General features: G+C 36.8%; 1 protein-coding gene across 7 annotated transcripts in view; it reads right to left on the reverse strand.

The window, feature by feature from the left end:
• Nucleotides 1–22,279, reverse strand: part of pknox2 (pbx/knotted 1 homeobox 2) — a 278,966-nt gene that overhangs the window by 27,752 nt on the left and 228,935 nt on the right. For all 7 annotated transcript variants that reach the window (XM_039764132.1, XM_039764129.1, XM_039764131.1 and 4 more), the window contains 2 exons: nt 18,282–18,453; nt 14,069–14,254 (listed from right to left, as the gene is read on the reverse strand). In XM_039764132.1, the coding sequence (XP_039620066.1) occupies nt 14,069–14,254; nt 18,282–18,453 (358 nt within the window). The remainder of the gene's footprint in view (nt 1–14,068; nt 14,255–18,281; nt 18,454–22,279) is intronic.

The raw sequence follows: 22,279 nt of genomic DNA on the forward strand, positions 1-22,279 counted from the left end.
TTCATTCTGACTTTACAAATATTTCCTGTAACCTTTATATAAACTCTGGTCACTGCTACTGTCACCTGTTTAATTTTCTTTTAACTTTTACTGAATTTATTGATCCATAAATCGTCAAACCTGGTTATTTCAGTTGAGCTCCAGAACCTATTCTAGCAGCAACAAGTGCAGGACAGAAAGCAATATAAGATGGGAAACAATTCCTGTGCAAGGGCACATTCATACAAACACATTTACACTAACTTATACCAGGTCAATTTAGAATCAGCAATTTGGGTTGTGGGGAAAAAGCAGAGTACTTTGAAGAAAACCCCATGAGGCATTGATAGAACAAACTACTGTATATGCACACAGAGAGGGACAAGGCCAGGATTTGATTCCAGGAGCTGTGAGGCAGTAGTGTTAACCACTACTTCACTATGGCACCCTTAGACCTTACACTGCCCTTAATTCCATGTTTTTCTTATATTTGATTTATTAGTAGCAATTCATGTCTTCATTTATTTATTTTATTAATGAACTGATTGTAAAATTCTCTCTCATTTATATTTTTGGACTTATAATTTGGCAGTAAATTTATTATAATCCTGTTTAAAAATGTAGTTTTGCATGTTAAGTATTTTGTGCCATACAATTTCATTGTAGTATTATATTAGGAATCGGTTTTATGATATATAATTCAATATAGGCAGCACGGTTCTTGGGACCACTGGTCAATATTTTCTGAACCTTGGATTGAAAACTTGACCTAACCACTATTTGTGTGTTGTCCTGTGTATCCACTTGTAATTTGTAATAGGTACCCCGGGTTCCTCCCATATCCCAATGATGTATGTGTTCAGTAAGCTAACTCTGAACTGGCCCAGTTTAGCACTGAGAAGGACTGAAATCCCAACATAGTTTGTTTCCTACCTTCTCTTCACGCAGCTGGTATACACTGTGGCTCCTTGTGAATCTGTATTAAAATAAGTTGGTTTAAAAAAATAGATGGATGGACTTCATGATTTGAAAAAGATGAAACTTTTAATTATTTTTATATTGTGCACCTTACAAGTCACTTCAATGCATTCTGTGTATGCTGATTTTGTAAGTGGCCTTGAGCAAAAACATTTTCTAAATACTGTAAATACATACAATAGGCTACATATTTCACTACTGCACATTTTTAGAAACTCACATTTTGATCTATGTACTTTCTTCTCATTTTTATTTTGTATTTTTAAACTAAGCTACAAATATACATTTTTAAACTTTGTTTTGAAACTTAATTCTCTGACATCATTAGGAAATTTAAAGGGAGAATTAGTAACAGGGGCAGTACCCAATTGTATACTCTCCATTTACCCAAAATGAGGTCAACTTTTGTTACATTTTTAACATTCACATTATTTCTATAAATTTCCCTGAAATATCAGTCACATACTCAAATTCTCATCAAAAACCTCCTTCTGCATTTCATCATTAATAATCTTTTCCCTTGACCAATTGCACATTGGCTGTGGTTATCATTAGTTTACCCTACATTTTCTCCAAGTCTACTGACCTTATTGTATTTAACTTTCTTACCCTATTGGCGTCATTCTAAAGTTTCAAACAGCATATTGTGCATCACAATGTCAGACTTTTTGAGGACTTTTCACTGTCAGTACTGTTAATCTTGGTTTATAGTCTGGTTTATGAATCAGTAGCCCTAATTGATTTACCTAACATGGCTTTTCATTTAACTTCAGAATACTAGACTGCCTCTCAACATTTTATCATCAATTGGCTTTAGTGATGCATCTTCCTCCTGCATAATTGAAACTTTACCATCATATCAAGAGGACTCCTCAATAAAATTAACTGCTGACACTTTTCAAATGACACTATATAAGTGTGAATATGGACACATCCAGAGCTGCTGCCTCCTTTGTATTTAAGATTTGTAGTATTTTTAACTGATCATTAACTTAAGATTTAAAGTCATATTTACAAAAAATGACATTTGTCTTCTTAATTGGTATCAAAATAGACAAACATAAAACATAGAAGCAAAACGTATCTCCATGTGTCAGCATTGCATGTTATATGATCACTGGAGTGGCATCAAGTCCTGCAGTAATGGACACATGATAGGAGCCGTTCTTGGCATGGTGACCAACGCACATACTAATTAATGCAGGCACTCCAAGTCAATACCAGACCAGTGTTTGTGAGATGCCAGCCTCACCTACTGCACTATTGCTCTGTCCAACATTAATGTCAGTCACAGCATAAATAATATTTCAGAAAGCTATTTAAAATGTAGTATTTTATAAATAACTGTAGTTGTTTGTCAACTTTATGATTTTATACTTTTATAACCATTTATTATTGACTTTTAAAATGTTAAAATTTCAGAAAACACATCAATCCTTTGACAAATAAAAAAATTCTACTTATCCAATATTATTATGTCGATTACAGTTTAATAGGGCACACCATTTTATCATAATATAATTTGAAAATGTAAGACGCCATGTCATCATGCGATTCTCAGATTAAATGTGTATAAATTCTTATCAGCCACTTTGCATCTGGAAGGCTTGGATAATTGCAGTCATTCAATCTGCAAATGTGAGAGTCCTTCAGTTAACCATTTCAAAATAATTTACCGGTAATATTTGTGTCATTTGCCTTTTAAATGCAAACTTCTGGAATAGTCTTCACAAATTTAAGATTACAACATTCTTTGCCATTGAATGCTACACATAAGCAGTGCCTATCTCTTTAAAATGGTAATTGTAAAAGACCGTTGACAAAATGATGCTTAGTGACAGAGATTTTATATTTCATTACTTTCTGAGCTAATAGCTTTCTTGTATGTAAACTGTTTTTATCTACTTGTCTTTTTAAATCATTTTGTTTTTTCTTTGCTCTCTCCAGCCTGCTCTTCAGCCAGACACAGTTACCTGAGAGCCTTTGATATTTTACATAAATAGATAGACAGATAGATAAACTGCAGCTACTCATTTCTCTGTAGTTGTTAGACACAGTGTCTTATCTACATGTTCCAAATTTTGTAAAATACAAGGTTCTAACATTTGTGTTATGTCTCTTGGTACTACCAATATATCTATCTAAACTCGACAAAGAAAACTACTATGATAGATTTGTCTCTTGTGTTTGTTAGAGATTGCTATACAAAGCTTGCATACATGGTCACCACATCCACTTAGTATCACTGGTAAATCTGAGTTCATGATAGATATCAGTAGATCACATGTGAGTTGACATTCTAGTGTGGTATCTTACTAAATTGATCAAACATTCAGCAGCAGATATGGCATGCTTGTGAATAACAAGCTAGGGCAGCCCCCAATTTTAAACTCTATTGAAGCACGTACATGTAACATTAACCTTCAGTCATGCTCAAAAGTCTGCTGGTGATGCTCAGACACATAGTTAAGATTTCAAAATAGCACTGAACAATGAAATTAAATTTACACTGACATGTAGTTCAGAGCTGCTTTGTCACATAAGCACGTGCCTGTACAGCAAAACAGACTGCCAGTTGGCTTAACTACACACTGTGTACCATGTCCCTCTGAAATGTTTCATTCGCTGTAAGAAGTGCTCCACTATGAAATGTTCAGTCATTTGCATAGGATAAAGTACAGTAGGTGCTATTAAACTGTCCACACACTACTGGTGAAGACATTTCACTTTTTATCCCCAGCATTCAGTATATTAATCCAAGTGTGTGCTGCATCAAATATCACACATCTTGAAAACAGAATATTCAGTAGGGAAGAAAAAACATTTTAAAAATATATGCATCTGCCACCTTATGACATTATGATAATGCTATCCTAATATTGCATCATGACCTGGACAAAGTCCAGCTGTAATTTATGACACTAAAGTGAGCCAACTGATTTTTGTTTTCTTTTTTTTTTTTTGCTTTTCCCAAGCGTTTGCAGCACATTTAATAATACTGGGAGGAAATACTAGGTATTGCTAAAATAAATTACAGCCAATAGAGGTGTACATACAGTATCTGTATATGAAAATGAAACAAACAGATAATTACATCAACATTCGCATTTCAGATAATCTCACCCTTAATGAATGCTACTGCTGCCCATATAGTTCGACACTAACTCACAATCCTCTACCTGACTTTTTCTGTTGACTTATATCTACTTATGATCTAGTCCTCAATTAACATAACAGTCTCTCCAAGAATTATGTATATAGTTTCAGCTACCTATAAAACTTTGTCTGCTGTCAACAAACCAGCCTAAAATATGACTTTAAAGGTTCATTCTTGCAAAGTCAACATTTACCAGGAGCAGTCTCCTTTAAATGCCACATTAAAGAGATGGGTTGCAGAATGGCTGGACACCTCTTGAAGGTCTAACTGGACATCAATATCACAAACAAATAAAGACTTTGCTACCATGGAGTGAGTCATAATAAAGATTTGAAGAGTGATAGTATAAGACAAAACACACCTGTGGACAAAATTTTAATAATGTTGATGGTGTATTCCTTTTTGATTAACATGCCTCAAAAGGCCAAATAGCTGCTCTATTATGAGGATTTGCTTTGGTGTTGCGGCAGTTAGGGACAGTAGCAAGGAAAACTGTTGACCAAAGCTGTTCTACTTGACAAGAATGTTCCTGTTCAGACTGAACAGGCTACAAAGGTGAATTACTAAGATTGCACTGCAAAACTAATTGTTCAAAGAGTTCATTCCCATCCATTCTGGAGACTCCCCAATGTGACTAGCATGTGTTTTCCTAATCACAAAGGCCACCTCAATGGGATGTCTTATACTAACGATGAAAGAATCATGTCAGCTACATAGAAGCAGTTGCAAAAAGAAGCATTTTATCTGTTTGACATAGCATGGGATTTTAAATATATAACAGTTGTTTTAATGTTCAAGATAATTACATTGAGCAACACATTTCTTATTTTGTCAAGTTCATATTTTTTTCATTTACCCCTCATATATTTATTTTTGTAAGCCATTCTGGACAAATACTAATGGTGGGTCTCACTGTGACAAAATTGTTGGCACCTATAGATCTGGCAGCTTGGGTTTAGATCCTGCACCTGGTCTCGATATGTGTGGAGTCTGGTGTTCTGCTTATGTCTGTTTGAGATATACTTAAGGCATTGTGGTTTCCTCCAATATCGATTAACATAAAACTTTTGTGATAATTGGTAACACTTAATTGGCCTTATTTAAGAAGGTGTGGGTATGCACATCAATTGATTCTGCAATTGATTGACATTCCATCCAGGGATATTTCCCTATGTTGCACCCAGTGCTTCAGGTAAAATCACTGGTTACCCACAAAACTGTAAACATTTGCAGGTGCATCTTTCAATTTTAGAAGAATCATTTCTCTCTTACTCTAGTGCATTACTCAAGCACATTGATAGGCTATGTAAGTTGTAAAAGCTGCTAGTGGATTTTAAGAGGCAGCTAGAAAATTTTTAAAATGAAGCCTTAAGATCATGACACCCCGTATTGTAGTCTAAATATAATTTAACTTCTTCAAGCTTGATATTCTGTGCACTCAGTCTAAGCAGAATACAGATTTAATGACCTCTCCACTCCAACAGAGGGCAGCAAACTCTGTCAGAAAGTTTTCTTGGCCATAGAGGCTGGGAGCCAAAGCCTCAGTAACAAACAACACCCCGGATCACCTTCTTCCAGCATCTACTTGTATGTTTATGGTCTCCAGCAGGCTTAAAATCAACACAAGGCTGACCGTCTCAAGAGAAAAGGCCTGTTTCCCTTACTGGCAGATTTCTAATATACTTGGCAAACACATAAAGCCAAATCTCTGGATTTCTAGTTGTCTAATATCATTTCTTTCACTGTAAGTCCTTAGAATATTTCCTCTATATTAAAAAAACAACAGAAACAAGATAAAACAATCAATTTTGACATTCTGTAACTTTGTATTAGAGATAAAAAAGTTTGGAAAAATAAGTGACTTATTTTGTTTGTTGATATGGCAAAAGAAAGTGTATGGATAAACAAATGTTTGAATATGTCCTTAATAATCATAGATAAATCAAACATTTGGCAGATAGACATTTAAATTTTAAAGACTCCTTTGAGCCATCTCCAACTAATTTTGATAGATAGATAGATAGATAGATAGATAGATAGATAGATAGATAGATAGATAGATAGATAGATAGATAGATAGATAGATAGTACTGTACTTTATTTATCCCAAAGTGGAAATTTTGTTTTTTACAGATTCCCCAGCTTAATAAAGTTGTTAATAGTCTTCTTAAATTTGGCCTGTCACCTAATCAAATGGTAATGCTACCCTTCTCACTCAAATATAAATACATAGTCCCTTAAATCATTACCTCATTATTCTTTAATGCACTGTAAACACTCTGTGACTGGGTGAGAAGCTTGGAAATAAAGGAGGACCTTTTAGTAGGACCACTATTTTTCCTGGTTGAGAAAAGCCAGTTTTGATGGTTTTGGTATGATGTGCCCTCTCTCCGAGGGTCAGATGGAGGGATTATCGGTTTAAAAATATAATGATGAAGACTGAATACTACTAAAAACTCTCATTGATTTCTCATCTTTAAATATTTGACAGTCAGTTTGATTTGGAACCGCATATAGACTCCAGGTCCTACTGTAGATTTCACACTATGCCTTACATTTTAAAAAAAAGATGTATTTATAACAAAAATGCACTATTAACCATAGGTAAGTACTTCATCAGACAGTCTAAGGTTAAACTAATATTGGATATAGCAATATAAAGCCTAAAATTCCAAAGGGATACATTATACAATACAGTATAGAATACACAGCATTTAGGTGCAAAACTACTTTTAGTTTTGGAAAGTGTCTTTGAATGTTTATAAATTATATAACACGCTACCGTGACTGTTCATTTGTCTGTCCAGGATTTTAAATCACCTGTAGCTCGCAAACCGTTTGACCTATTGACCTAAAATTTGGTATACCTATACTACGTGACGTCTACTATCCGCTTTCGGGGTGATGATTCACCTCCAAGGTTATTCTTTTTATTTTTATTTTATTGTAGAATCAACTCTCGGCAGCAGGCCAGCCATGTGGTGTATGCGTACGGGCGCAGTTCTCATTCCTACCACCTTCGCCATCACTTTCCCTACCTCTTCATATCTTAAATCATTCTTGAGGCAGATTGAAGACTTAAGTGCCAGCTTAAGTGAAAAATTAAAGAAAATGTGCTAAGTAATTGCAATACAAATACTGACTTAATCAGTTTTAACGCGAAAAGATGCGGACAAAAGAAGAGAACAAGTGGGCCAATTGAGTGGAGAAAAGAGGAGCTGCTCAGGAAGCAGCAAGCACATCAACCTCTGAGCAAATGAATGCTAAACGTACAGAGAAAGAGGATGAAAACTAGGAATGCTCAAGTCAAGTGTATTCACTGCATGATATGCAGTGTGCCGTTACTGGTATGCAATTTTCTTGTATTTTCCTTGGAGTTTCCATGACAAAGTTAATGAGGGAGATACTTGATTAAAGAAAAAGTTAAATGTAATGGGTAAGAATAAAACTCAGATTTCTTTGGCAAATGAGTGTTGGATAGGAGTTGAGTTTCATGGATTCTCTTTGGAACATACTATTGAACTAGCCATAATATTTTCATTTGTCAATATTTTCATTTGATTGTTTGCGCTGTGTTATCATTTTTCCAAAAAAACAGAATGCCTTGAAATAAGAAAGGCAAGCATGTTAACTGTCACACTATACACAGCATTGTTTCTTTGTTGATAGAGAGCAGTGTAGCATATCTTGTCACCAGCTCTGACCCCAAGTGAGGTTTGAGCAAGGCCATACTTTAAAAGACCACCTAGCGTATGGTGCATGATTTTGTAGCTGTCAGAAAATAACCATAGCGCTGGGAGAATGTGCAAACTCCACACTGAGAGACACACAAAGCATGAGATTCAAAACCAGGCCATCATGCCACAATCACTGAATATCCACTGGTGTATTATTACTATTATTATTACAGCAGGAGAATTTCACTTCTGTTTTCAGTTTGGTGTCATCTTGTGAAATCAATTGCAGTGTTCCATGTATGGTGTGGATTATTTTGGAAGGACAACAATTACATCTCTCTGCCCTGCCAGAATTAGATATGTAAATTATGTAGGAAAGGCCATGTAAGATGAATATTATACATTACAATATATTGAAATAGGAAAAAAGTTAATTGTAACCTGAAAAATACACGGATATTAGCTAAAAACTCAAAAGTTTCATCATTTTTTTTAACGTTAACGTTCCTGTAGATTTTCATTGGATAAATATATATATATTTATGCTCACATTATCTGACCTCTTCATATCATATAATCATCGATAAAGAATCTGATAAATGTTACAAGTATTTTGTTTGCATAGTCCATTACTTTCCTAAGGACAAGATTGCCCTTAATAAAATATTTAAATAGCAAAAACAACCTCTAAAGATATGAACATTATGCCATTGTAGAACCACTTTTAAAAAATGAGGTCAGCTGCCTGGAAGATTTCCTAGGTGGTCTTTACTGTTTAGTTGCCATTTGCTTTATCATTTACTGTGTATTTATTAATTATTCACTTTCATTTGTGAAGTTGTGGACACAGCAGCCAAAAGAAGACGAAGAAGAATATAATATGTATATAACAGTATAAAATTAAAATATTAACATCAAGTTATTGGAAAACTTAACTTCTGCTTATGAGGTATGGGCAAGTCAGTCTGGCTCAACAGTAAAAAAGAAAGAAAGAAAGAACAAGATTTTTTTCTTTCTCCTCTTTCTGCGACCTCCACGTCTCAACAATTAGCCCATCCTCATTATCGTTTTGCATTCTAATTATCTCAGCCTAAAGAAAGATAAAAAAAAAATCTTGCGGCAGGCAGGCAGCAGGCTGGATTTCCATCTCATTAACTTTCTCCTCGTTATTTTCTGGAAAATTACGGATTAAAAATAAAATGTGCATCTCAATTTGCCAGGGCACTGAAACTCATCAGCACACTTCTGCTCACCCCACGTCCGGCACCAAACCCCATCCTCTGTTTCTCCATCTCTCTCTCTCTCTCCCTTTCTAGGACTGTGACGTCTGTGGCTTTTAGTGTGTCTCTTTTATCTCTCTTACCATCCAGTCTCCCTTTTCCTTCTTTTTATCGCTCATTCGCTCTTTCTCTCTAATCGCTCTGGACGTGCCTGGTTACCGTGGAAACACACAGAAAGAGGAATTAATAAATTACAAATGCTGGCGTTTCTTACTGTGTCCTCCATAGACTCATGCTAGTGCTGGGACTGAACAAACACCACAGGGAGGGTAGCCTTCCATGCCAGTCCTTGGTTGACCACATTCCAGGGCAGGCTGGCTCAAGTCAGTTTTTCAGTTGATGTTAAGAAATTTGGGTATAGGAATGCCAGCTGCTCAAGTCAACCACATGACACTGAACTTCAGCAGTTTGCTGTCACAGGTACTGGAAGCATGATTTGTGTTACAGCAGGATGAGTACAACTTTTATGTACACACACAGGTTTCAATGGCCACTGATATATCATTAGATTTATGAGCATTATGTAGTCGTTCCTCAAAGGATTAATTAAGCACCTCAGGTATCAGCAGGAAAAAAATAAAATGTTCACAGTTCAGTTAAAATAGTAGAGCTGAGATGCCATAGCTGAAAGGTGGGACGGGACACAAGTGCTCCAGTGCAATGGCACTTGCCAGATTGTTGAGAGCCCTTAACGTTTCATTAACCTTACCTAAGCTACCTAATTATTTGATCACTTGGACATTGTTTTGTTTATATTGCCTGCTGCAGCTATTGATTGACAAAATGTCTATGGTTCAGTCTGGACCGCTTCTTACACTGTGATATCAAGAAACAGCAAGATTTAATGGTTTTACTCAAAGCAGATGTATGACACTTGAGTTGTGACAATGTCAGTCTCAGAAACCTTGCAAATTACTTCTTATTCCTTAACTTACAAAGTGATGACTCAGTAAGAGGGCTCCAGCTCTCAATATTCCAGATGATTTACAAATACATAAATAAGGAAACATAAATTTAGTAGCCTTGAATTCTGGTCTTGTATTGTTTCTAAAGGTATTGGTGTGTTATTTTCTATGAAAGATTCAATCATCAGTCAAGAAATTAACCTCCATCTATAAAACCATTTTCAAATGGACTTAATCAATTTCGTAATCAGGAGGACCAGAGTTTACCCCAGAAAAATCAAGGCACTAAACAAATCTAGATGGGTCAGTGGTTTTTCACAAGGCACACTCATTCAAACAGAGCCAGCTTAGGGTTCTGCTCAACTCAACACACGTCTTTAGAATCTGGGGTAAAATTGGAGTACTTATACACAGGGAGAATTTAAACTTCACATAGATGGAGACTAGGTCAGGGTCTAAATCCATGATTCTGTAGATAGCAGGAACCAGCACTAACCAGTATGTCATCCTGTATAATGTTACAGAACAAATAGATCAATTAAATTGTTGGCAAATATTTATAGGGATGACACATATCAGGTTAATCTATTTATGTGCATTCTTGTTCAGCCAGTAGGCACTTTTGAAGTTCAAGTGACTATACAGATTACAGTGAACTGCTTAATTTCATGTCTGAACAACAGGCAACAAAGTCAGACCAATGTGACCATTAAAACTAACTTTCCTTGCAAAGAGTAAATCAGCTTTTAAATACTGTTCTGGTGACAGAATACACTAAGCAGAAATCACAACCAAAAATTTCAGTCCTGAAAGCTTAATCATTAACCTGACCTTATAATAAAGCTTTTTTTTTTAAATCAAATTTTGAACAAGGTCCTCCATTTGTTTATATAAAAGACAGACCCTTTAATGCAAACCCTATCTCTTAAACAAGCTGAAACCAACAAAAGCAACAGGAAACCATCCTTGGATTCAAAATCCAATGAAAACTTCAGACTGACTCTATATAGACATGTTAGCCAAAAAACAGAATAGCTAAAATAATATACTTTTAAAGAAATAAAAATAGAATAATTAAACAAAAAGAGAAATAATACATTTAACCTGTTAAAAATCTTGTTAACTAGTGCCTTTCATACATAACATTCTACTTAATTAATTTCAGTGTCATGAGGACTAGAAGTTAATCTGAGTGCAGGGCAGAAATGAGACCAGCCCATTGGCAACATCCAGTTATGCACACAACCCCAGGGCAAGATTGAAAACACCAATTCATCAACATGCACATCTCTGGGGATGTGGGAATGAAATCCACATGGCCACAGTGACACTGTGCAAAAAGGTAGGCTTTGAACCAAGGTCTGATGAGCTGTCAGCACACACAGCTGTGCTATGAAACCACCAGTTAACCAACTACATCAAGAAATGAGGGGGAATTTTAAAGTAATTATATGATTAAATGATAAAACTAACATGTATTCACTCCCTGAAGTCATTTTATTCAGTGTGCTCTACTGATGAGCCAGAACCTGTTTCAACCAAATAAAGCAGAAACCATCTAATGTGCTAAGAGGCACAAGGCAAAAACAAACCTTGGTCAGGAGGCCATTTTCTAACAGAATACACTTCTACATTGACACAAGACAATTTTATCATTGTTATTGAGAACTGTATGTCTTTAGTCTGTAGGACACAACCACAAACACAACTCCATCACGATATGATCAAACAGTCTGTCTTGGTTAGAAACTGGAGTAGATACAGGAAAGCCATGTAAACACATACAAGAACTCCAATGCAGTGGGCCACCAACTTTGCAATCATGTAACACTGCAGGAAGAAAAAGTCTATTAATAAAAGGAGAAATCTCAAATAAAACACATTTGGCTAAAAGAAGAAAGACATTTCAAACCACACAAAAACAAAAGAAAATGTGAACTCCTGGTCAGCGAAAAAATAGTGATAGAAAGTGATTAAAATAAACTGAGGACAGACTCCTACAATATCTTGTCAAGAAAAAGCTAAAACATCTTAAGAACTGGAGAACTTCTGAGATGAACAGAAACAGAAAGACTCTATTTATGGGTATTTTATATAGTGAGAGCACAATATTTTGAATGAAAAGTGATCCACCCAAAAAAGGCATACCAAAAAGGGAAGTAATTGCTAAAATGGACAATTGCTTTCAGATATAATGAATTATTTGTCTGTCGTATGAATGTATTTTTTTTTTCATTACAAAACTGTGGGGAGTGGACCATCATGGGATGCCTTTCCATTACCAGAAACAAATCTTTTCACTCAAGTCACTGTGTTGATGTGAGGCAATAAATAATACAACCAGTGTGGTCTATCTTTTATTGGAAAGACTCATATTGGGGGTCAACAGCTGTTAAGAGGTCATACTCCTCATGTTTCTATTGTGGAAGAACATGTAAAACATTTGATTGCTTTGGGCAATACTTTGCCTATTTTGTGTAGGCTTTTGCTATTATCTTCTTGCTTGTTTTATTTTATCAACTTTTATTGATAAATTATTTACTGTCCTTCTCAAGACACACCATATAAGCTTAGCTTTTACGTTAGTGGATCATGTTCTCTAATTAAAAGAATCAAAGTGTAATATTACCAATTTTCCTGCTGAGTATTCTATATGTGCAGAAGCTGTTGTAGGCTAGTATAGATTGAACTATAAATGACCACCCACAACACTCTATAAATGAGATTAAACTACTCATAGAATTTAAGCCTCCCCACATTTTTTTAAGTAAAGGTCTGGCAATTTTCTTATCTAAACCAAGAGTTAAGTGTTTGATTCTTCCACAATTTGTTGTCTGACATGGAAGGAGATAACCCCTGTTGTGAGGCAACCTCCTGGATAGCAATCGTAGATCTGAGAAAGCATCCAAAAAGCATATACAATAGGTATAAAACACTTTTTCTAAAAATGAAACTCTTTCTTAATTTATGCCACCCTGGTTGCTACCGGTTTGTAAAGGTGAAAGCATATCTGAAAGTATTGTTGTCTAGAAGTAGTTTTCCTTTTGGCAATAATTCTTTTTAAGATTCAGAGAGACCTGGGCCTCCTCACGAGAAACCTTGGAGGGTGGACCACAGGGCTTTCTAGGTGTTGTTCCTTACCCTTCCAACACCCTGGCCACTGTAACTTCATGAAGGAAGAAAGGAAGTGCTGCCATAAATATATACCCTGGAGGAAAGTGAGAGATTGTTTTTTGATTATGCAGTATGTTTTGGTCAGTACACTCATGAAACTGCCACCCGTTTAATTTGTCACTTTATATTTCTCCCACTATTTACTTCTCCCTAAAAAAGATGGCTGATTGAGCTCTTTTATCCCATATTTAAACAGGAGGTTTACTGCTTACCTTTTCATCATTTTTGGTCATTTACTGCATTTAAACTGATTACATTTTAAGAAAAAACATTTTAAGAAAAACTGGAAACATAGATAGATAGATAGATAGATAGATAGATAGATAGATAGATAGATAGATAGATAGATAGATAGATAGATAGATAGATAGATAGATGAAAGGCAGCCTAAAATGGAAACAACTACATAAAAGATAGATATATAGCCAAAATATGACAAACAGTATATGACAGACATACAAACAGGATATTCAAGGAAGTACAGTACATAAATTACACATTCTTTTCCAGTGAAATTAACACTTTAAACTTCCATTAAATTTATCAGACAATGAAACACACTTTGATTCAATTTTTTGCAATTATATATTAAATGTTAAAATAAGAACACAGCAGCATGCTTAAGTCCAGTTACAGCTCTATACATTTTTTTGGAATTTATTATTTAATTGAAACAAAAACAGATAGTTTTACGCATTCTGAGAAGTCCTGTTCTTACTGAGAAGGCCACCATTATCAAACTGTGAGGCATTTTTTCACACATATGCCCTCATATGTGTCAGTCAGCCATTTATAAGTTTGTGTGGGAGGTTTTGGCAGCTGCCTCTTTGCCATTTTAAATCTACACTGAGCCTTTCAGGGACCAAGTAGTCTGTTCAAACATGTTACCTGCTCACTAACTAGATTTGTTTTGCTCACCTGCTGAGCGCTGAGGGAATTATGTGTGGGGGAGTATGGCCCACCCAAGTCATTACGAAGAAGGTTGTCACTATGCATCTTGGTCTTAAGGCAAGTGATGTAGCGGTTGCAGAAGTCCTTGCAGAGCTCATTGACTTTCTCCAGTTCCAGCAGGTGGATCCGCAACACCTGGATTGCCTTCACCATCTGGAAGGGATTAATAGATTGTTATACTGGGAGTTGCCTGTCTCTTCAGACCTCACACTTAGGCACAAGGCAAATGACAACAATGACGACATGGTATGGCTTACTTGGTTAGCTTAATAACCACACTGAAAGAGCTCAAGAAAATGTCAAAAGGAATGCCACAGTAACTGCAAATACATAGGGGGTGCTTTATCTGATCAGAAAGGAGCATCCTTATTTTATTTTCAATGGGATTTTATTATTACCATTATTGGATCATGTTGGTGAGGCATATTTTTATATATGTATTTGTCCCAATCCATTAAAGTTTTCTGGGGGTCAGAAGCCTATTCTGGCCGCAGCAAGACAAGGAGAAGCTCAGAAGGGGACATGCGTCCATTAACTCACCTGCACTAATTCACGCTAGGAAATTTAGGAACACTACTCAGTCTAATATGTTCATTTACTGGTAAATAGTTGAAGTTCTGACACGCAGTGGCTAGAAGCCAGGATCCCTGGAACCATGTCAATGTGCCCCCAAAACATGCAATTACTTAGAAATATAGTATGGCTTTAGTTTAGGAATACAAGTCACAAAATTTCAAAGAAATCAGAAATAAAAAAAGAAAATTAGAATGACTTGAAAATCATTTTTAACTTAGTTTAGTTAAAATCATCCACTGACTCTGGCAAAATAAGGCACAAGACAGAAGGTAGCCCTGAATGAGATGCCAGTCCATATCAGGGCACACAGATAGCCACACTTCTTGATTTTGAGCAAATTAGGAGTTGTCAATAAACATAATATGCTTGTCTTTGGAAAAAACTCTCAAAGACATGGCGAACATAAAACTACATACAGTTCTGAAGTAGGCATTTAAACTCAGTCTCCTCTATCTGTGAGAGTACACCGTTAACCACATACTGTATGCATATATCACGCAAATACATTTTGAGAAATGTTGCATCAGGTCAAGGTCACATGAAACATATGTATAATTCCAACGTATATTGTGTTTAAAAATGTGTAGCACTGTATCCTGCATATGCAAATGAGATTGACTATTTTAATTTTATGTGATTACAAATTATTCATTGTGTCACTATGCAGCTGAGTGTTACTAAACTGGCTGTGTTAAGGTCAGTCTAGAGTTCCACTAAGCAAACGTAAGTAGCTGACATCATACTAATGGATTCCTTTCCTGCTCATTATACTGATGTGCCAAGCTTGGTTTCCTCGTTGTATTTCAGTCTAGAGCCAAATGGTATGGCATGTGAGTATTCTGCATACGTGTAGATCACAGAGGATAATTGGCACAATCAGATAATCACAAAATCATATTGAACCCCAAAATTTAAGAACCCTTCCCTATGTGATATTCCCTATGCTTTTCCAAAATTCAACTCCTTTCACCCTACCTAGCAAGCCGCTGTCTGTTCCCCTTTCCCTACCACAACTCTCTTGAAAGTCAGCACTCAAGGGCACTGGGATGGGCAGAAAAGCACTGCGCCAAGTAGGGGATAAATCTGCCAATTATCTCAGCTCATTTACTCGCGGCCCAGTGCCATCTCTCTCGGCGCCCGGCCGCGCAGTATAACTGTCCCAAGCAAAGAGTTACGGCGGGCGAGGGCTGCTTGCGACCACAGCCTCGTAAAACACACAGATGCAGAATTAATTGACTGCGCGGCACTAGCCGGTCGAGCGGGTCCATAATGATGAGCTCTGACCTTTTTTTTTTTCTCTCTCCCTAATTTCTAATTACAGCTGACTGTCAGGCAAGAAACAAGGCAGAGGGGCTGACACAGAAAGAGAGAAAGAGTGAGAGGGGGGGGAAGGATGGGTCCTTAATGGCTACTAATACATCTAGCCTTTTATTCTTCTTTCATGTCAAAGTGCACTGCTGATGATATTAGCTAGGATTAGAAGAGCCTGAGATCAATCACACTGCTGCTTTAGAATAGCTTGGTGCACAGATGCATTTGAGTGCATTCACCTGTCACAGCCACCCACTGTGTCCTACAAGTAGGTGGCACTGTAGAGACAGGGTAGACATTAAATACAGAGGGAATTTAAAATGGCCTAATAATATGATTTGTTCATGAGATGCTAAAGCTTTTTGGGGTTTTTTTTGCAAATTGGAACACAGTATTAATCTAGTGAATAAGACTGACCTCTGTGGTCAGCAGGTCAAAGTTAACCATTAAGGTGTTTTCCACCACTGACCTTCACAGGTAACACCAAGTTGATGTGATGTTAATCCTGGAGTTGGCTGCTCAGAACAGCCTTATGGACACAAAGCCAAAGTATAGTGCTCTAATTTACAACAATGAGGAGCAAGCCAAACATTTAACCATCAGTAAGATGAAGCTCTCATTCAATATGGGGATGGGTTGCAAATGTAATATGGATTCTAATGTGTCATTAGGGGCAACTGCTGTTCAATGGGGTATTAGGGATACAAGAACAGAATAAACATCAAATGGGGGTCTGCTGCCTAGAACTAAACGTAGATGGCAATAGCTATTTTAAAAATTAATGGGGTTACATCTCTCTTGATATCTTTCTTAAGGATGACACTAGATATTCAGTGCAACATTAGTGATAAAGATGTAACAAAACGATGAAATGAATATGAAATTGTCATTGTAGTGTTAAGGATAAAGTGCTATTAAATGTGGCATTAAGGCAACAAGGAAAACCACCCAAACAACATTGAGGGAGCAGTAGCATTTAAACATCAATGAGACTCCACCTCTCACATCACATAACTAGACAATGAAAATGTGATGTCCATCTTATGGGTAGCATCTGTCATTACGTGGGCAATCAGAGGGCACAAGGACAAAGTAAACAGTAAGTGGGGATTTTTTTCAATGAAAATATCACTGAAACTCAAAAATTAATTTTAACTGTCGTGTAACATGGGGGCGCAATGCATTCATGATTTACGTCTTAATGAAATCATTTGCTGTTCATGTGGCATGTGAAGCACAATGATAAAGTATACATTACGTTGACGTTCTGTTGTACCCATAACACTAAGGAAACAGTGCACAATTCTGTGTAAAAGTGATAGCCCAGCCTCACAACAACATGCGGACAGGACCATCAGGTGGTAAAGGCATCACAGCAAGGTGGATTTTTTAAAACCATTCACTAAAACATCCATTCTCAAAATGAAAATGAGCAATTGACATTGTGGTAACAGCAAAAAGAACTTTTTCCCAACAAATAAAATTGCATGAAAGCAACAAATATTTAGGCATTTGATGGGGTCTTATTGTTTGAAATGAATTTCTGGAGAAAAGCAAAGTAAACAAAATTGGTGTAACCTAGTTCTATTACCCAAAACTGGTCTAGTAGAGTACAGGAATAAAGATTTAATGTTGAGATTCACTTTCAAAATTTATGGGCACAGTGTTTTCAATGTTCACACCCAAAACAATAAAGGTTCGACATGTAAATCTGACATGAATCTTACAAGTATATGCCATCTATTCAAAGGGACTAAAGACCTCAGGAAGAATGTGAACCTTACTACCACAAATGACACTGAGACAGGGCATACAACAAAAAACTAAAGCTAGATCCTTTGACCTTAAATGTGTACAAATATGAGTGGAAACAATTGCATAACACCATGCATAATAAGAACTTTGTTTTAGATGCATGTAGTATAGTGACAATATGTAAAGAATAAGAGGAGCTGGAAATTATATCACAAGAATAAAGAGAAGGTATTTTGAGTTCGACTTCTGAAGTAACTTTTTGGTTTCTCATGCAAGATGAACCATAAATGTAGGTTTGGATTCTACCATCAGAAAATGAAAGAAGGAAAGTATAGGACATATGAACTCAAAGAAAACAACAAAATAGCTAGGCAACAAATATAAAGTGAAATGAAACAGGAGAACTCAAGAAAAAGGAAAGAAAAAGTGGTGGAAATTACAGCTTACTGTAAACTTCAGCAGTGGGACGTGAAATCCACTACTTGCTCAAACTGAAATTTTGCCCTCCACCCCCATTCCCAGCAGTCATAAAACTAACCAGGTTGTCAAGTTCAGGGTCCTCACTGAAAAAGGGCTTGTGGTCCTGCTCTTGTTGGTGGACAAAGTTTTCAATGTCTACATCAAAGCTTGCTGAGGTGATGCACTCCGAACCTTGTGTAGCCTGTTCACACTTCTCAAAGAGCAGAGCCAGTAGTGGGAAGAGTGGGTGCCTGTGGAAAAGAGTGACAAAAGCTGAAGGTAGAAGTGCAGAGTAAGTAAAATTGAAAATGTAGAAGATCTGCAGTTTAAGTTGACTTTTGAAATGGAATTCGTGGCTTCTGAAATGTGTCAGGACAGCAGACCACCATTCCAATCTCCATATAACATTTTCCTAGAACAAGAGTTGTATACATCAAGAACAACCATGTTTCAGGCTTGCAAAATATATATTTGTAACAGCCAGTTCACTGTGTCGATTTATTCCATTTCTGTAAAATTATGAAAACATTTTTTTAGTCTGTCTTAGTGCATTATGCACATGATTTTTTTCCATGTGGTTTTGTATACTGTGTCTATGTTTATTTATTTTTGATCTAGAATGGGATGAAAATGATTATGGTTAATGGTCAGAATAGAAATCACAAGGACCTGAATAGAATGACATCAGTATTGAAGAGCAAAATGAACAGTAAATCTGAGTGTGCCCCTAAAATAACATTATATCACGTGCAAAGGCAATGTCGTCTTAAGCTCTTAACTGTCTCTTAAACTCAGGTGATCATGAACAACTCATATGTAATAATGGAGTTCACTGCTGAAGTGTAGAAGCACCACACCAGGCACCTAAAGACCCATCAAACACCATTCCACTCCTTCCAAAACATACAAGGTTCCGTTTGTCTTTTAAGCAGTCCCCTTCCCCCAACCCATCCTGTCTAGTGCTTCATACTCGCACACACACTCATACATACACACTCATGCTCTGGCAGTCGCGGCCCCCGGCCTCACCCATCCTGCTCATTTGCAGTCTTTAATAGTCGGGTATATTAGACTCTAATCTGCCTGATCCCAATTTAATGCAGCTCTCTTTAGAGGCCGTGATCTGAATAGCAAGCAGCTGGGCTCCTGTGCACAGCACTCTGCAGTCCCGCAGGGGCCAGTCCAAGGCTGAGGAAGGCAAATTCCACTCCAGCGGCACGGAGATTAGGATATATGAACCCACGTACTCTCTGGGGGGATCGGTTCTGCCTGCCGTTCCAGACAACTCTTGTCTTGAACAGCACGAAAGTGCCTCCTACCCCCACTCCATCCCATCTCCTCAAAGTAAAAGCTTCCCCTTGACTTCTCTCCGAGAGTTTCTGGCAAAATTTAAATAACAACATTCACTGGGTACAAAACCAGGCCAATCAAGTGCAAAGATGAAATTCATCACACAGGCACTCTTACAGGCCATATTTTAAATTGCACATTTCCGCCTTAATTAATCTTTAGTAATTGTGTTACATGGCATTTCAGTGGGAATAGACGAGAAGCACCTCAGTGGCTAAATGCCCAGACTGGTTAATTTGGGGCACTGCAGAACAGAATCTTATATATTCAATCAGGGTCTTTGAAATGCTGAGCAGCACCTGGATGGAACTCAGTGACTGGGGTAAACTTCTGCTGTCTCTCTACCAAAACAGAGCAACAGAAGTAGAGAGAACAAAAAGACGATGCAATGATGCCTGCAAGGTGAAGATGAGCCCTTCATACAGTGGTTATGGGCCACTTGAGCTAGTCTTACTGATTTTGGTTAAGCCAAAGTGGACTTTGCGCCTTCCTTCATTAGCTCTCTCTTTCTGTCACGTTCACAACTTTTCTCTTTCTTTCTAAATAACTTTACTTTCCCTCTCACATTCTCTTGCTTTGCACTATTCTTAAGTTCACCTCTTCTCAACTGCTTTGTCCAAGAAATAAAAAACATTTTTAGTGATTTTTTTTATTTCACATTTTTTTAGTATTGATGTCACAGTTGGTGCCACTTTGTGTTGGGGCTGATATGACACTACATGCTGTTGGGCACATAAGCTGTGCTTGGTGTGAAGTTTGACATCATGGTATGCATATTTTAAAGGGTGTCTGAACTTTGATTTAATAAAGGTAAGTCATTGCTTTGGAATTCAGTTTAAAAATAATTTTTAAAAATTCTACAAAATTACTTTAGTTTTACCCTGAATAAGTTTACCAAAGTCAGACTTCAACATTTTGACACCTCTTTTAACCTGCCTATTCTTTTCTGTTTGTCCTTAATACTCTGCTCCTCATACTTTGTGTCTGTCTTAATGATTCATCTCTTGATCAAAGAGTCATTAAACTGCATCTCTGCCTTCTATTTCACATTTTTTCATCACTCTCAGCCTTATTTCCCTCATCAACACTTATAAAAGCAAAAAAAAAACATGATCCAAAATAACACCTATTGCTCCACACTTAAAAATTATCTTGCATCCCCTTCTCCATCTCTTCAGCCCTCACTGCAGCTTTTATCTTCTGTTTATCACACTCATTCTAATTTCACTTCATTTAATGTTACTGAACCTATAACCTATGCTCTGCTCTTCACCCACCAGTGCAATAGCCTGGCACAAAGCACTTGCATGGCTTTTACCCTTTGCCACACTTTGCCCTTTTTGTTGAGTCTCCAGTGGTCTTAGTTTTCTCTTCTCACCTCATTTTCTTTAACCTGACCCTACAGAAAGCCCTCTGCCTGGCTCAGCTTTTACACTAATTTTGGTCAGTCTTTCCATTACCCACCTCTTCCACTTGAGCTCATAACTTCAACTTTCTTATTCAGCCTGTTACTTTTTATTTGTGTCAGTCACTCATAGTCATCTCCACTAACAGAAATCTTGCTTCTTATCTTTTCTTCATCAATTAGATTTCATGGCAAAAACAGACTGCTTTTTTTTGTTGGTAGATGAGGGGTGCATAGGGAAAGTGCTTGTTACGTTTAATAAAAGGAAGCACAATGTTCTAGTAGGAAGAAGGATCTAAAGGCCAGCAGGCATTCCCTTTTACAGGTATACTTGATTCCTATTTCCAGCAATGCCTACTCCACTATGGGTAAGGAATAAAGTAAAAGAAAATAAATATGTACATGTGCTGTCTAACCACTTCCTCTTCAAAGCACTGAAAAATGTCATGCTCACTTCTATTTAAATTGTCTTACTCAATATAAGAGTATATATTTAACAAGTCACTCATAAAGGATGTAACAGTAGAGTGAAGAATGGAATGAGATTGTGAAAATGTAAAGGCAGAAATGAAGCTAAGGTTAAAGGTCTACTGGAAAAAGGGCAGGAGAATAAGTGTGAAGACTAAAGATTAAATTTGCATTGGTGTAACAAGGTGATGATTTACAAAATGGTTAAATCATTAAGCAGCATATACAGTATGACTTTTGTTGTTCATCAATTCTTTCAACATTGTTCAAAGGAAATCTTTTGCTTGTACGTTAATGGATTTGGGGTGTAATCAGCATGGCAAAACAACTAATTAAACTTACCTGTTGTTTTGCAAACATGTCAAGCTCTGTATATAGCTGGCTTTTACAACTTAGCTCTTTTAAGCTGGCATCACATTGCATGACGTTGAGTCTGAGATCATGTCACTTGCTGATTGTAAGAGATGAAATCACAGGTGATGACAGATTGCACAACTCCCTAATAACTTTTCAGCAGAGTTTGAAATAGATGTTTATCATGATAGAGTTGCTAGCTGTATGTTTACTTTGGAGCAGTGTATCACAACATCATCATTGGCGCCCATAGCTTCACATTATAGCAGCGTATCTCGAAGTTCTCTTAAACACCAAACTTTGCCTAAATTTGACCACGATTAAATCATCATCGTGGTCACATTAGTGGAGAAGCCTTCTACATTAAACAGATCCAAGCTGTAACAATAGTAAGCTTATGTTAAGTTGTAAATGTTGTAAGAGCATAGAGCTTTAGTTAACCAGGAAAGGCTATGAGTAAACACAAATCGTAATGCCAGGAAAAGTTAATCTGATGTTGC

The sequence above is a fragment of the Polypterus senegalus genome, chromosome 9 (assembly GCF_016835505.1).
Source record: "Polypterus senegalus isolate Bchr_013 chromosome 9, ASM1683550v1, whole genome shotgun sequence".
Classification (NCBI taxonomy): Eukaryota; Metazoa; Chordata; class Cladistia; order Polypteriformes; family Polypteridae; genus Polypterus; species Polypterus senegalus.